Source organism: Patella vulgata, chromosome 3 (assembly GCF_932274485.2).
Source record: "Patella vulgata chromosome 3, xgPatVulg1.2, whole genome shotgun sequence".
Classification (NCBI taxonomy): Eukaryota; Metazoa; Mollusca; class Gastropoda; family Patellidae; genus Patella; species Patella vulgata.
The window spans coordinates 69,746,126-69,761,907 of NC_065881.2; the positions used below are offsets into that span (position 1 = coordinate 69,746,126).

General features: G+C 32.5%; 1 protein-coding gene across 2 annotated transcripts in view; it reads right to left on the minus strand.

Annotated features, from left to right (window-relative positions):
- LOC126815823 (calcium-transporting ATPase type 2C member 1) overlaps window positions 1–12,320 on the minus strand; it is a 44,178-nt gene extending 31,858 nt beyond the window's left edge. The window contains exon 1 of one of the 2 annotated variants that reach the window (XM_050541790.2): window positions 12,156–12,320. In XM_050541790.2, the coding sequence (XP_050397747.2) occupies window positions 12,156–12,233 (78 nt within the window). In that variant the 5' untranslated portion in view covers window positions 12,234–12,320. Of the gene's footprint in view, window positions 1–1,593; window positions 1,655–12,155 lie in introns of those variants that run through there. The other variant, XM_050541791.2, reaches the window with a different exon arrangement.
- Window positions 12,321–15,782: the final 3,462 nt, after the last annotated feature.

Sequence of the window (15,782 nt, forward strand, 5' to 3'; positions counted from 1 at the left end):
CCTGTGTAAATGAATCTTAAGTGTGAGAATGACACCTATGATCGTATAATTGTGAGTTGACAACCTATTGAGCAAAAGACATAGAAATAATTACGTTTTGACTTTCTTAGAAAATTTGCAATTTCCGCTTTAACATGTATAGTATACTAAATTTGTTGTATAATTTTATATAATTCATGACTACTAGTAATCAATTTATAAATCCTCAGCCCAAAGGCCACACAATTTGTGAATCTAATCTATAATCAATATTATACAAGAAGGTTTAGTATGGTCATACATAATAAATTAAGAGAGACACTGGATAGTGCTTGATGTGCAACTAGAAATTTTATATCTAGGAGAAAGTGAGAACTGAGTTTTGATATGACATGGGGTTTAACATCCTACTGTTCTGCTCCAACTGGGCTAATGAAGACGGGCATATGCCATACAGTGTTCTATGAGGGAATTTGCCTGGACAAAGGGGCTACGGCCTACTCTTATATGGAATTCCAACTACCAAGGGATCTTTTACATGCATACCAATATGTACATAGAACCTCGGTTTTTGGTCTATCCCAACTCTATATACGTCCTGCAACAGTGACAAGGGGATAGCACGCCAGAAAACCCCAATGAACTTTCTCCGCAAATGCAGGGATCGAAAGGGGACTTACAGGTTAGCGAGCCAACGTCTTCCTCACTGAGTCACCAGGACGCACGTGTGTATTGAATATGCAATTAACAGTTCCTTGTTCTGTATCAGGTCTATGGAAATTCAACATGAACGTTTGAACAAATCTAAATCCTCACAACACGTATTTATAAAATTTGTTAGAAATCACATCAATGAGTCTGAATAAGAACTTATAAAAATGGCAATCAAATGGTAAAGTTAGTATTTAGAGCATACACAAGATTTTTCAATGTGATCAATGGTAATAACTCTTAATAATTTTTTTCATTTCATAAGCTTAAAAGAATGAGTATAACTTCAAAAATGAGAGCACAGGTTCCCAAATTTTTCTAAGTGATCAAGGTTCATAACTCTAAAGTAAAGTACTAAGATCAATAATTGATCCGCAGATTTCATGATACATGAATTTCATCTAGTTATAGCAATTACATGTAGCATTTTTACAATTTTCCCCATTCAGACACAAATTAGGAACGTCACAGCTTAGAAATTTCTTTTACCAGCAGTAGGAAAAATTAAGATATTTTTATCAGTAGATTTTGACAAATTGGACTATTTATGATAAAAAGATTAATATCACCAAAAGGAGAAATGACATGGATTTAACACTGACGTCAATAATGGGGAGTTGATTCCTCCTAGTCTTGAGTCCAACAATGGGTTTTTCAATCTTATGAACAGAATGGGTGACAACAATGTATGACCATCTTATGAACAGAATAGGTGACAACAATGTATGACCACATTTCATTGTAGGCATACAGAAAATTGAATTATTACCGTATTTCAAAAAGTTACATAATTTTTACATACAATTTAATCAAGAAACATACACATTGTACAATTTCCATAGAATTTCTTGCATTCTGCCCAGAATATTACTAAAATTATATCTAATATAAGTTGATGATTACCTTATTGCCATTAAAAATAGAAAGTATATATTTAGTCCCATTGAGAATAGTGTTCATCCTTCCAACACTTGAAGTCAAGTGTTACTTTCACCACATTGACAAGATTTAACCTATGAAATTCTTTCTTTCTCTAAACTGAGGACAGCCTAAGGGTATTTGAAGTCATGCACCATTAATTCTGTCAGTTATAACAATACATTAAATAATACACATAAGTATTATCTTTATAACCTTATTGTATATATTCAAACCACTCAAATCTAATACCAATATACATAATAAACCAAATTAAAACTGAAATGCAAGTTCTCAAATAGTAAAATTCTCAGTTTTAATCAGCCAATATTGGTAATAAAACTTAAGATATGAGCATGGTTATATCCATTTTTACACCTTGTTTTCATATTTTTATCTTTAACACTCAGTATTGATTTTATATCAAAAATAAAGTTTATTGATATGATCTATTAAGCAAGATAAACTCTTCCGGATTCGAATTAATCAGAGGTTTATTGTACAATTAACCATGCTTGAATCATAGAAGCCAAGATATGCCATCATCCAGTTGTTTTATTGAATATTTCAAGCATGGTTAAATGGATGATAATAAACCCCTGGGTAATTCTAAACAAAAAGAGTTTATCCATATTGTAGCTCATATATTTTGGGATTTGAGAGAGAGAGAGAGAAAGAGAGGGAGGGAGAGAGAAATGGGGTTTAATTTCAATAATTTGCTTGCACATAGGGGTCTTTAGCAGTGGGAGGAAACCAGAGGACCCAGAGAAAACCCACAAGGTGACCCTAGTCCTTGTCATGTACAAACGGGGAATCGAAGAAATCGAAACAACGTCAGTTGACTCAATGAGAGACCTTATGATACAACGCACTAACCATTTAGCTATAGGGATTTGATAAAAACATGAGTGAAGCTGCTATAAAAAAAAATTGTACACATACCTCAAATTTAGCATTTTAATGGCTGAGTTTCTATTGATTGATGTATTTCAGGGTTGCGTTTAAGATGAAGTTTGAAAATGATGAGAAAATGTGAAGAATTTCCATGATGATTTATGTCAATAAAGATTTGAGGTATGGATGATTACTGAGCATTAAAAAAAAAAAAAAAATATAGTCCAAAATTTATATGCAGCAATACGCCTGACTAAAACAGATAGGGTTTAATGTCCATTTAACTACATGTACATGTTTCAGAATCACTAAAATTTTAAGTTAGCACTACAATATTAATTAAATGGTATCTGACATCAATAATATAAAATGCTGATAAAAATTCAAATTCTAAATTCATCACAACCATGAAATTGTTCTTTTCGAACAATCAGAATCAACGAAAATTTAAAGTTTGAGCTACAATATTAATTAAATGGTATCTGATCTCAAATATGTAAAATACTGATAAAAATTCAAATTTACCACAACCTTGAAATAGTTTTGTTAGGCTACCGTTGTAGTTACATATTTAAAATGTAGGCTTACATAAATGTCAAATTAGAATTTCCAGAAAACTTTAAAATAAAATAATTTTTTAAATGTTACATGTACAATGTATGGGTGTGTATTAAATTTTTATTGCAATCTACATGTGTGTATTAATCAATTGGATAATAACTTCAACCAATTTAGACTACAGCGTCCACAGGATTTATCAATCTGATCAAATGTACTACAGTGGTACATGTAATTATCACAAATCTTGGATAATTAGTTGGCTTCCTTGTCTCCTAAACATTAAAACAATGTATACATTTCAAATCTGATGATAACTTTAGACCCTGGAGCATCCAAATGTTTTTGCTATGATCAAGGAACCATAACTATAACTTTTGGAAATTGTTGAAAATCAATATCAATAATCTTCAATTCAATCGGAATTTAACCATTAGAATGTACACAAGTAATGACAATATATAAACACATTTCGATGTAGATGTATGAAAAGCATTTAAATATTTTCTATTTATTTCATCAATGAAAGATTCCTTTTTATCACCCAATAATACATTCTACAGTAGATATCGCTTGTGTGATATATTTCATAATCTACTGCGATATCTCCTTAGGAGATGTCGCTTTACATGAAATTGATTGGTCAGTTGAAAAGGAACTACTTTTTTTATTTTCAAAGAACAGTTCATTTCTTATTAAAAGTAACTTTTTTTTTATTAAAAATGAACCATTGTTATTCAATTGACCTTGACGGAAACACTGGGTCAATATAAAGGACTTTGCAATGGTTGAATTGCTGTCAAAAAATGATGTATCACTACGCCGTAATGTTCATTAAAAGTGAAATCTACAGTAAAGAATTATATTTATCTATTTGTGCATGTAAGAAGGGAGTGGGCGATAAATAAAATCTTCTACTCGTCTTTTTTGATATCAAAAAATATCAACACTTGTTGATAACGTAAAAAAAAATCGGCAGAGCCTAGCTTTTTGTTACTTTATCAACTTGTGTTGATATTTTTTGATATCAAAAAAGACTGGTAGGAGATTCTCTATATATTTAGATTTTAAATCAAAAATGGCTGGTTTCTGCACTTTGCTATTAAACTTATATATTCTTCATTTTCAAGAAAAAAATTGGGTTACCATTTCATTCCTTCATAAATCAGAAAATCAAAGGATATTATGTCCATTTTTATATAAATATGACACACTTGATTGACATGGATATAAATGACATGATGATTGATTGGTTATTTCACATAACCAATGTACATGTGTATATTAGACTATAGGATTGTTACTGAAGATTGGAAGTGCCAGGAAGTAGTCTAAATATCTAGTCTACTTCATCAGCCTCAAGTTGTATTGTCCAAAATTGATTGACAGTTTTTTTTTTGGTAAATATCGAAATCATGATTATATATGTTTAAATAATATCACGATGGTGTTAAAGGGACAATAACACTCTTGCTGGCTTGACAGCTCCAGAAAATAAAAAAATAGCCTTATTCTAAGTACTAGATGTGTTAGTGTCTTACCTGTTGTGTAAATTATCCATTAAATCCTACTTTACTTGTCCAGAGGGTTCAAAAATATTTTTAAATCCAAGTCACATTTGAAAAGCTTTACATGTACGTCAGGCTTTTCAAATCATTTAGTTGAATTTTTCCAATTCTTTTTTAAATTAGGTGTGTTAAGATGAAATTTGTATCATCAATTAATTGGAATATTGTAAAATAGTGCAATTTGTTGACCAGAATAAAGATTGGGACATATTATTCAGTTACAACAAGAGTGGTATTGAGCCTTTAAAGGGACTAAACATCATACAGAAATAAAATACAGAACTATTATTGAATAGAACTACTGAAATTAATACTATATTAATAGGTGCAACATCTCAATAATTGTATGTGATAATCACAAGAAAATCACTGCAGAGAGAGAGAAATGGTGTTTAATGTTCACTTAACACAAACTAAGTCATTTTGGGACTAACATATGGTTCAATTTTATTTCAATAATTCGCTTGCGTGTAAGGGTCTTTAGCAGTGGGAGGAAGCCGGGAGGACCCGAAGAAAATCCACGAGGTTGGACAGGTGACCCTACTCCATGTCATATACAATCAAAACCACGCCAGTTGATTCAATGACAGACCTTATGATACAACACGTTAACCATTCGGCCATCCAACCCCCTAAAATCATTGCTGAAATGTTGCTCATATTAAATTCAGTTAATCAGTCTACTTTTGCTATGTACATGTGTAACTCATTGGAAATGAAATGAAATGGGGTTTAACGTCCTCCTGTTCTGCTCCTAAACGTAACTCATTGGAAAATTGTACCAAAAATGTTTCTGGATTGAATATTTTGTCGATTTCGCAAACATTTGATTAAGGCAACCAAATGAATGTTTTGTTGAGAATACCATAGAAAGCCATTGAAGTAATCACTACATTGCCTGACTGACGAGTTGAAAAAAAAAACAGATTTTATTTGCTATCTCAAAATAACTGTTTATCAAAAAAAAAAAAATAATAAAAAAAATAAAAAGTAAAATTAGGCAAATCTGTTATCTCCAAATAAATTTTAGAGGATAAAAACATTGATCTTTTGTACATAATTATTATGACCAGCTTACAACTGCTAATGATGGAAATGGTAAGACATATTTTATAAGGAGCCCTTTGGTCAAATATCACTGTCATGTGAGGTGTTTTGATTAAAGTTTGCCTGCAGCACTCATGCATTTCATTATAAAGTAAATCTGATCAGTGTTGTTCAGCTCTCAGGTGTTCACTGAATGAACAGGTAAGCCTCCATGGAACACCCAACCTATTATTAGTTAATACATGTTCAAATCATATTCATTTCAACTACAGAGAACTTACAGTTACAGTAGCATAAAGCTCAATCATGTCAGGATAAAGAGAATTTAAAGGACAATATTGGTGTCAATCATTATCACATATGTGATAGAACTGGTTAAACCCGTTCCAAATATAATTTTAACACAGAGATCATTGCTACGATAGATGAATAATGAAGGTTTCAACAAACAGAAGTGACGAACGCAAAAGGAACACTCAAATTATCCTTCTATAGACACACAGGCGAATTTCTTCTCACTAATTTCCTCGAAGACCAAAAGTTGTTGTGTCAGACTGTGAGAGAATATCTGACAATTCAAATAAGAAATTGACTGCCACTAGATAAGAGAAAACAAAAAAAATAGAAAAAGTCCATGCATTACCATGTTTTTATTAAGTGTAGAATGAATAAACACGAGAGAATAAACAGACAATTTCTTACCTAGTGACATTCAATTACTTTTTTGAAATGTCAGATATCCTCTCACAGTCTCACATAACAAATTTTGGTCTTCGAAGAAATTATTAGTGAGCAGAAATCCGCCCATGTATCTGTTATAACTCGTCACTGATCTCGGTGATAAAATAATATTTGGAACGTGTTTAACCAGTTTTATCACATATGTGATAATGACTGACTCCAATATTGTCCTTTAAGACTTTACATGCATAAACAAAAGAACTTCTACTCAAATAAATCTATGCTAACATACGTTATTATTAAAGATCTTTTTTTTTCTATTGATTTCAAATTCAATCTATATACCGGTATGTGATTAAATAAAATAACAATAATCCTGCTACCTTTTTCGTACAAGTCAATCCATTCTTCATGTTTCTTTTTCCTACTCAGATGTGCTTAATAACATAACAAGGACAGTTTTCATATTAAGATAAATCATATATTTCTTATCTCAGATAATGAACATTCTGGTTTAATTACATAATATAACAAGGACAGTTTTCATATTAAGATAATGCATATATTTCACATCTCAGATAACGGACATTCTGGCATGTTCTTTATTTGATTTTGTTTTGGCGTGTTATCCCTTTAATTATTTTCTGTATAATCTCATCAGCAAAATCTTTATTAACAGTTTCAATATTGATCACATTGCCAATATGTTAAAGATACATTATGTAAGATTTATATAAAGAGCTAGCCATTCTTGCTATAATAGTTCGGAAATAGATAATGTAACATGAATAATTTGAAAATTTCATTCCAATTACTCTATTGCGAGTGAAGATACATGTATTAGCCTTTGAAGGTTTGACAGGACGTGTGCAATAATTTTAACCACCGTACTGGTTGTTCGAAACTAAGTCTCGCTCCTCCATTTTTAGCTTAAATCAAAATATGGCCGAACTGTTCTAATCTATTTAATATCGGAGAAATCCGATGCCATCGAAAGTTGATTATGGCCTGGATAAGTTAATTAATGTCTAATTAATAATTTAGAAAACATTTCAGGCCGAAAGAAAGGTCTGCAATGGACAGATTTAGCTCTTGCATAGTGTATGTTTAATATATCACGACACTGTAAATACTTTAATACATAGTACTAAGAACCAGAGATGTCTTCATATAACTTGTAATGTACACCTGTTCATTTAGCTTTTATCTACCTGTATCAAGTATACTCCAACGTTTACCTGTACATTGATTAGTTTCCTAGTTTAAATTCTTCATCAAACATTCATTATACTGAGCAAAAGAGTAATTAACTAGAAAGTCTATGCCCAATTTGATGGCGTATTTAACGAAAAAGGAGTTACATGCCAAAACTTTATTTACCTACATGTACATATAAATATGGAGGATGCATGGAATAAAAGACTAAGAGATTACAGAGAGGCTAAAGGGCTTATAATGCATTTTATCATATCTGGAAAAATGAAATTTCAGAACAAAATACCCAAATTTAAAATTGTTAATGTCAAATCTTTTCTGAGGTTCTTTAAATAAAAGGAGGGGGGGGCACGGGTGGATGGCATATGCGCGCTGTAAGGTCCATCATTGAGCCAACTGGTGTGGTTTCGATTCCCCGGTTGTACGTTTCAACCTTGTGGGTTTTCTCCAGATCTTCCGGTTTCCTCCCACTGCTAAAGACTCCTACGCACAAGCGAATTATTGAAATAAAATTGAATCATGTGTTAGTCCCGAAATGACCTAGTTTGTGTCGAGTGGACTTTAAACTCTCACTCTCTCTCTCACTCTCTTTTGAGTGATGTTAAACACCATTTCTCTCTCTCTTTTTACATAAGTATCCCCAACAAAAAAGTGAAAGACATAATTATATATGCATACATGTTTAAGTGATGTTAATTTCTATTTGGACTTGCTTTTTATTTACTTCAAAGGAATGAAAAACATGAAATTTATAAGTCACAACTTAATATTAACTTAATATATAAAAGATCTGAATAAAATTAATTTTGTCTTTTTTTGGGGACTTTTAAATAAAACAAGTACACACTACAGTAAATCTAGTGGCAAACTAATTTAGAAAAAATAGTACATTGCAATCAAACTTCTAAAAAAAAAAAAAAACTATATGTACAAATAGATGTATATCACTATATCTTAAAGAATAGTGATAATAGATGACAGAGAACATTTATTTATGCATTTGTTTTTTGTTGGTTAAACATACATTATGCAAGAGCTAAATCTGCCTGTTGCAGGTCTTTCTTTAGGCTTGAAATCTTTTCTAAATTATTAATTAGACATTAATTTCTCCGATATTAACAGTTCAGTCATATTTTGATTTAAGCTAAAAATGGAGGAGCGAGACTTAGCTTCGAACAACCAGTACGGTGGTTGAAATTATTGCACAAGTCTTGTCAAATCTTCAAAGGCTAATACCTTTGCTCGCAATAGAGTAATTTGAATGAAATTTTCAAATTATTCATTTTACATGATCTATTTTCGAACTATTATAGCAAGAATGGTCAGCTCTTTATCTAAATCTTACATAATGTATCTTTAATAGAACTTTTATAACTTGCTTAAAAATCCATCTGTATCAACACCTTTTTACTCCCTCGGCACAAATGGGCAGGTGTATCATGATCTATTCTATCCGCAGGTTATTCTTTGAGATGCAGGTGTTGAAATTTTTCGACGATCCCTAAATGCTACATGTATTCTGATACAAAATTGATTTTAAACTTCTTCGTATGGCCTAAATAAGCATATACGTACCTTAATCGAACAGATCCTATTTATCTAGTTAGCAAGCTTACAAAATACAAACAGCAAAAAAACTTTAAAGATCACACACTGAACAAAGATATTGTCATTAATCAGCTTTTAACTATCTAACAGTTTTTCAAGCCAGAAAGGCATATCTGCTTGCTTCATTCCATAAGCTAAACTAAATTATTTTATGTAAATTTAGAGAGCTGACAACATCAACATGAACATTAAATGAATGGAATGTGCACATATATACACTTTATTACCAGTATCATTAAACAGTATAATCAATTCCATAATAAAAACAGATAAGCTTATACTAATTGAACTCATATAACAAGATACGTGTAGGCACGGCAAGCGTGGAAATATGCGTACACAGCAGCAATGTCTTGACAGCAGCTTATGCGAAAGAAAAGCTTTTAATGATGAATACTGACAGGGTTCATACTTTATGACCACAATGCCTCGCCTCAAATTTGAAAAGAATCTTTTACAAACTATAGCCTCTATTATTCACTTGTTTTTTTGGCAAAGTAAGGTGGGTGGTGTGAGGGTGTTAGTGTGTAACCATGGAACAGAATGTCATAGAATGCCGGATATCGATAGGGTTCATCCTCTTATGACCCCACTGCTTCACACCAAATGTTGGCCTCAAATGTTATATAAATTACTAATTTATTCACATGACAAGCGTATAATCAACGCCCTTGACCATTGGACGGTCATGATTTATAATGGATTGAAACACAATCGCCATTTTATTAAATGACGATTGTGTTTCAATCCATTAACGACTTTGTTTATTGTCCTAATAAACAGTCCTAATGAGATTACACTATTCTTCAAACAGTCATAACTTTGCTAAGAATGAAGTAATTTGATTGAACTTTTCAATATATTCCTTTTCATTACTGGTATCTATTTTAAACCTATTATAGCGAGAACTTAATCTAAATCTTACATACCCAGTACCAGTAATGCATCTTGTAGTAACATTAATTATCGTATTATATAATTATAAGTACAGGTAGTCTAACTACCTGCCTAGTCTTCCTACAGTCATTTTGTGAGCTGGCAGTATACATGATGTGAAAATGAGAAAGCAGTCCTTATACAATATCAAGACCATCAACCATGTTTCTAATTTTTAAAAATAACTTTTCAGTATTTATGTTTTGCCCAGAAAGACACATGTACAGGAGAGTATGGTGAAGTATGATGGTGGCTCACTAACCAATCCTGATGTTGACCAAGACAGTTTCTCAGGATACACAATATATGTATGTCAGTATTGTGGAGAAGAGAGCTTCTCTAGACAACATTAGCGTGTACATAAAACAACTCATGACAATTGGATAAAGCCGATAAAGAGCATGTAGATACACCGCTCTCCGGGGAAAATATCCTCATACATCTACATGTAGTCCATAGGGAGAGAGATAGAAATGGGGTTTAATTTGTCCACTTGACACAAATTAGGTCACTTCGGGACAAACATAGTAGGCCCCTACATGTATGTACAATTTGATTTCAATAATTTGCTTGCACCTACATATAGGGGTCTTTACACATGGGAGGAAACAGGAGGACATGGAGAATATCCATGATGTTGAGCAGGCAACCCTACTCCTTGTCATTTACAAGCTTAGGATCGAAATCACACCACTTAACTCAATGACAGACTTTGTGTTATAAAGAACACAAGTGTTCCACCATGGACCTTACCACCGCTCGACCACCCATTTTCCACAACAAATTGGATGATTGTTAATCCTATTTCGACATTTCATTTCATATTAAAGGAGCTATATCGTTAATATTTGGGACCATAAAATTGAAACAAATGGGTCGCAATGCATATAATATTGTAATATGAATGTATATAAACTAGTTTACATTCAATCGTCTCCATTTTTACTCTAATTTCAAATCAGTTATGTTCGACGAAATAAGGCAGAAGTTTCAATCGAATGACAATCTCTAGCATCTGGTTATTCCAGACAGTGGGCTATTTATTGTACATGCTCTCCAGATAAGAATATGGCGTCACCATTTGACATGACTTGTGGAATATGTCTAGCCTAATTAGTAATTAATTCTTAGAGTCCCTTGTTACAAATTGCGCTGAAATGCACGATTCTTTTACCAATGGTAAAATGTTATTTTGTCTTAAATATTGGATATCAGAAGCCCATCTTTTCCCGGTAAGATCACAACATCAATGTTTTAAATTGACAAATAATTTGTGTTTTCAATGTCGAAGAGTTTGGATGATACTGAGTTAAAGGGCCAATCCCGATAATATTTTGGAGATAAATTTGTCTTAAAATCATCTACCTTAGGGCAGAGCAACTAACTTAATATATATGTTTTCAAACAACATAAATCCGTCAGTCTCCATCTGGAAATGGAGACCGGTGTCCCAAGCTGTATTATACGGTGTCTGGATAAAACCAGACTTTTATTTTATAAGAATAATGTGTAGGTGGAATTTACCTTTCGTTATCAAGTAGGCCCTACAGCACATGTGAAATTCACTGTACAGACCGCTAAAGGAACGGGGATCGATTATCAGATCACCCAACGAAAAAATTGTCCCGAAATCTTAAAAGGGTTACGTGTCCGGATAAGCAGTTTTGACATTCACGTCCAAACGACTCAATATTTTGAGCTAAAATTTGAGACAAGGTAGATACACCACTCCTCTATATTTTGGTACTTCAATTTCATACGTACTCAGACTTTTATTTTTAAGACTGTCACTCTGTTCAAATCGGGATAAGTCCCTTTAAACTTAGAGACTTAGCTACTTTAACAGAGAGCAACAAATACTGACAAGCTTATGAGTGATGATGACCATAATTATAACAATGCAATATGTTCGAATTAAAAGTCAAATGACGAAGTTGAATCTGGCCTTATTTTGCAGATTTAACTGAATACCGGTAAGTTAATAAAATAAACAAAAAAATATGTTATTAACGCCATCCATGTGCTTCGTTGATACAATACCTTTACTTTTTCATGACCTAGATCTGTATAAACGTTTCCTTTGTCTTTATATGTATTGTGAACACTAATTGAGGGCATTTTGGCCCATTTTAAAGACCTAAAAAGTAGTGTATCCGTTTTATTTAATGATGTTGGCAGTCAATCGTTTCATTGATTAACCGATTCTATCTCATCAAAAAAAGATTCTTAACGGGCGCTAACTCTGGATATTCGCCAAGGATGTAGACCACAGTTTTTCATCTCATTTAAAGTTAACAGGAAAATAACTGAATACAATCTTAAATGACCTGTATATCCAGAGATGCCAATTGATTAAACTGGTTTCATATCATTTGTTAAAAAGTTTAAAAGTATTCTAGTTTCAAGAGCTTTTAATGTATGGGTAGGCCTACTGGTGGGTTGGATGGCCGAATGGTTAGCATGTGCATGCTGTATCATAAGGTCTGTCATTGAGTCAACTGGCGTGGTTTCGCCTGTCCAACCTCATGGGTTTCCTACTGATCCTCCGGTTACCTTCCACTGCTAAACTCTCCCTACGCGCAAGCGAATTATTGAATTAAAAATGAACCATGTGTTAGTCCCGAAATGACCTAGTTTGTGTCAAGTGGACACTTAACCCCATTTCTCTATTTTTTAGCTCAGCAATTAACCGTGATCTTTACACGAGATCTTTACATGTATGTGGTCGAACAAAGTAAATGCAATCGAAAATCAATTTTTAAAACTACCTGTAGCTCATTCTTTTTGGAACACCCAATATCACTTTCATTTATTTGGTAACATTGCATGGCTAACAATTTCTGTTCTTAATTAAACAGCTCAATGCTTGTGATCATTAATCCCAATGTTACCTTCTACGTCTTGTTTTTGGCTTCTAAAATCCCAATCTAAACTGTCAATCCAAGCTCTATGAATATATTGATCAGCCTTGTGCACTAAATGGACTGGATTGGATTGGATTGGAATGAATAGATTGATACCACTTTTCATTATCATTATTCGAGAACTACACATGGGTGTAACCTTCTGGTGACTGTATGTGCACACACTGTGAGCACGAGAGAAATGGGTGTTTTATATCCACACAACATAAAGCTTGTTAAACATACATTATGCAAGAGCTAAATCTGCCTATTGCAGGTCTTTCTTTAGGCCTGAAATGTTTTCTAAATTATTAATTAGACATTAATTAACTTATCCAGGCCATAATCAACTCTCGATGGCATCAGATTTCTCCGATATTAAATAGATTAGAACAGTTCTGCCATATTTAGATTTAAGCTAAAAATGGAGAAGCGAGACTTAGCTTTGATCAACCAGTACGGTGATTGAAATTATTGCACACGTCTTGTCAAACCTTCAAAGACTAATATCTTCGCTCGCAATAGAGTAATTTGAATGAAATTTTCAAACTATTCATTTAACATTATCTATTCTTGAACTATTATAGCAAGAATGGCTAGCTCTTTATCTAATTCTTACATAATGTATCTTTAATTGGAACTAAGGAATGGTACAATTTTATTTCAATAATTTGCTTATGCATAATGCGTCTAGTTAGCAGTGGGAGGAAAGTGGAGGCCCGAAAAAGACATATAAGGTAGGGCAGTCAACACTACTCCTTGTCATGTTCAAGCATGGGATCAAAACCACACTTGACTCAATGGCACACCTTAAAATCTAATTGCACATTAATTACACCACTGAAGGGAGGGGGGGAGGCGGGTGGTTGAAGTTCTCGCTGGCTGGTCACCTCTGACTTGCAGTTATTTTTTCTATCGCTGGTGTGAGCGTATGTGGCTTTGAGATGGTGCTGCCTTCTCATCCTCGTGTGTTTACTCACTCAGGTTTCCTCCGACAAGAAAGACCCCTGCGTGTGCTCTATAATAAAAATTAAAATAAGATAACTTGTCTGCAACAACAAGGCCACTAACTACCCCTACAAACATTGAGGTGTAACCAGTAAAAAATATGAAGTAATTCTGATTTATATTAATTTTTCTCTTTTTTATTTCAGGTTATTTTATGGAAAATATTGTCATATATAATTACAATAAACAAATGACATGCCTTGTGTAGATACAGACAATTAAATAATAAACTGAAATAAAACTTGTACAATATCATTATACCAGGACTACATTTAATTACAAACTAACTTTAATTGGCATTTCAATTTCATACCTTATTTTCAAATGCTGTTATTTGGGAAAGGGGCTACCCAAGCATAAAAGGTTGACAGGCTTAATAATAAATTTCAAATAATCTATGTATTGTATAGTACAAAAGAGGGAAAGCAACATTGAAGAAATTCTTAATAAAGTCTTATGCTTTGTGTCATTTGCTTGATGAAATCCACATAACTGTATCATTTGCTTGACAAATTCCACATATTTGTATCATTTACTTGATAAATTAACTATGTATCCATAAAAAATGTATCTTGAAGCTAAATACTGGTCTGAACAATGCATCAAAATAAAAATTCAGTAATTGTGCATCGATAAAAATTTTCTTTTGAAGCTAATAAGAAAAAAAACTAAATACTGATCTTAAACGAGCTACCTTATTACTCTTTCTAAAAAAGAAATTGAATTAAATTAATTTTGAAATAAATCATTGTTGGCTTCTTTTCATTTATGAAATGGATTAATTAATTTAATTTCTCGTTGTTTTCTCAAACGTAAGAACAATCACTCCAATTAAACATGCATTATGCAAGAGCAAAATCTGCTTATTACAAGTCTTTCTTTAGGCCTGAAATGTTATCTAAATTATCAATTAAACATTAATTAACTTATCCAGACCATAATAAACTCTCGATGTCAAGGCTAGCCTTCGATGTTGGCTGGATTAGATTCCTATATGCCGCTAACGGCCATTGATAATTAAATTAAAAAAGTGGATAATCGAGACTATGCTGTTTATATTAATGATTTTAGTAATGATGACCGCGACTTTGCAAAAATTTCACCCGCTTCTTTCTCGGCTCATAGTGGATCAATTTGACTGAAATTTTCAGTAAATTACCTTTACACTATCTAGTTTTTAACTATTATAGTGAGAACTGCCATCTCTTTATCTTATCTCCCATAATGTATCTTTAAATAAAAAAAAGATCAACTAAATATAAGAAAACTCCTTTCGATGTATAACAATAACAAAATATTTTAAAATATGTGTACACCAAAGACACATTTTGATACATCATTTTATAAACTAGAGTACAGAAACCTGAATCAACAGATTTTAAGTTTATTTCATTAAAAGTATAACCATGCCGTTATAAAATATACATGTAATAACCAGATATCTAATCTCACCATATAAAGACAATTTTACTAGAAACTATCAATCATTTTTACTGTACAATATATAATGTAACTAACTAGGAAAGTATGACTGTTTCACAGCGTTATTGTGACCAATCTGATTAAAACACAGATCCTATTTCCTTTTGTTTTTATAGTTAAAAATTTCGTTTCACTCGTCTTTACTACACTAGGATCTGGAAGAGTTGTTATTTAACTCGTGTTCTGCTTGAAATGAGGGGTCATCCAACCAAATGGTCTGTCGCATCGAGTGCTTGACCTTTTTTGTGCAGAACTGTGGGCAGAAATTAGCAGC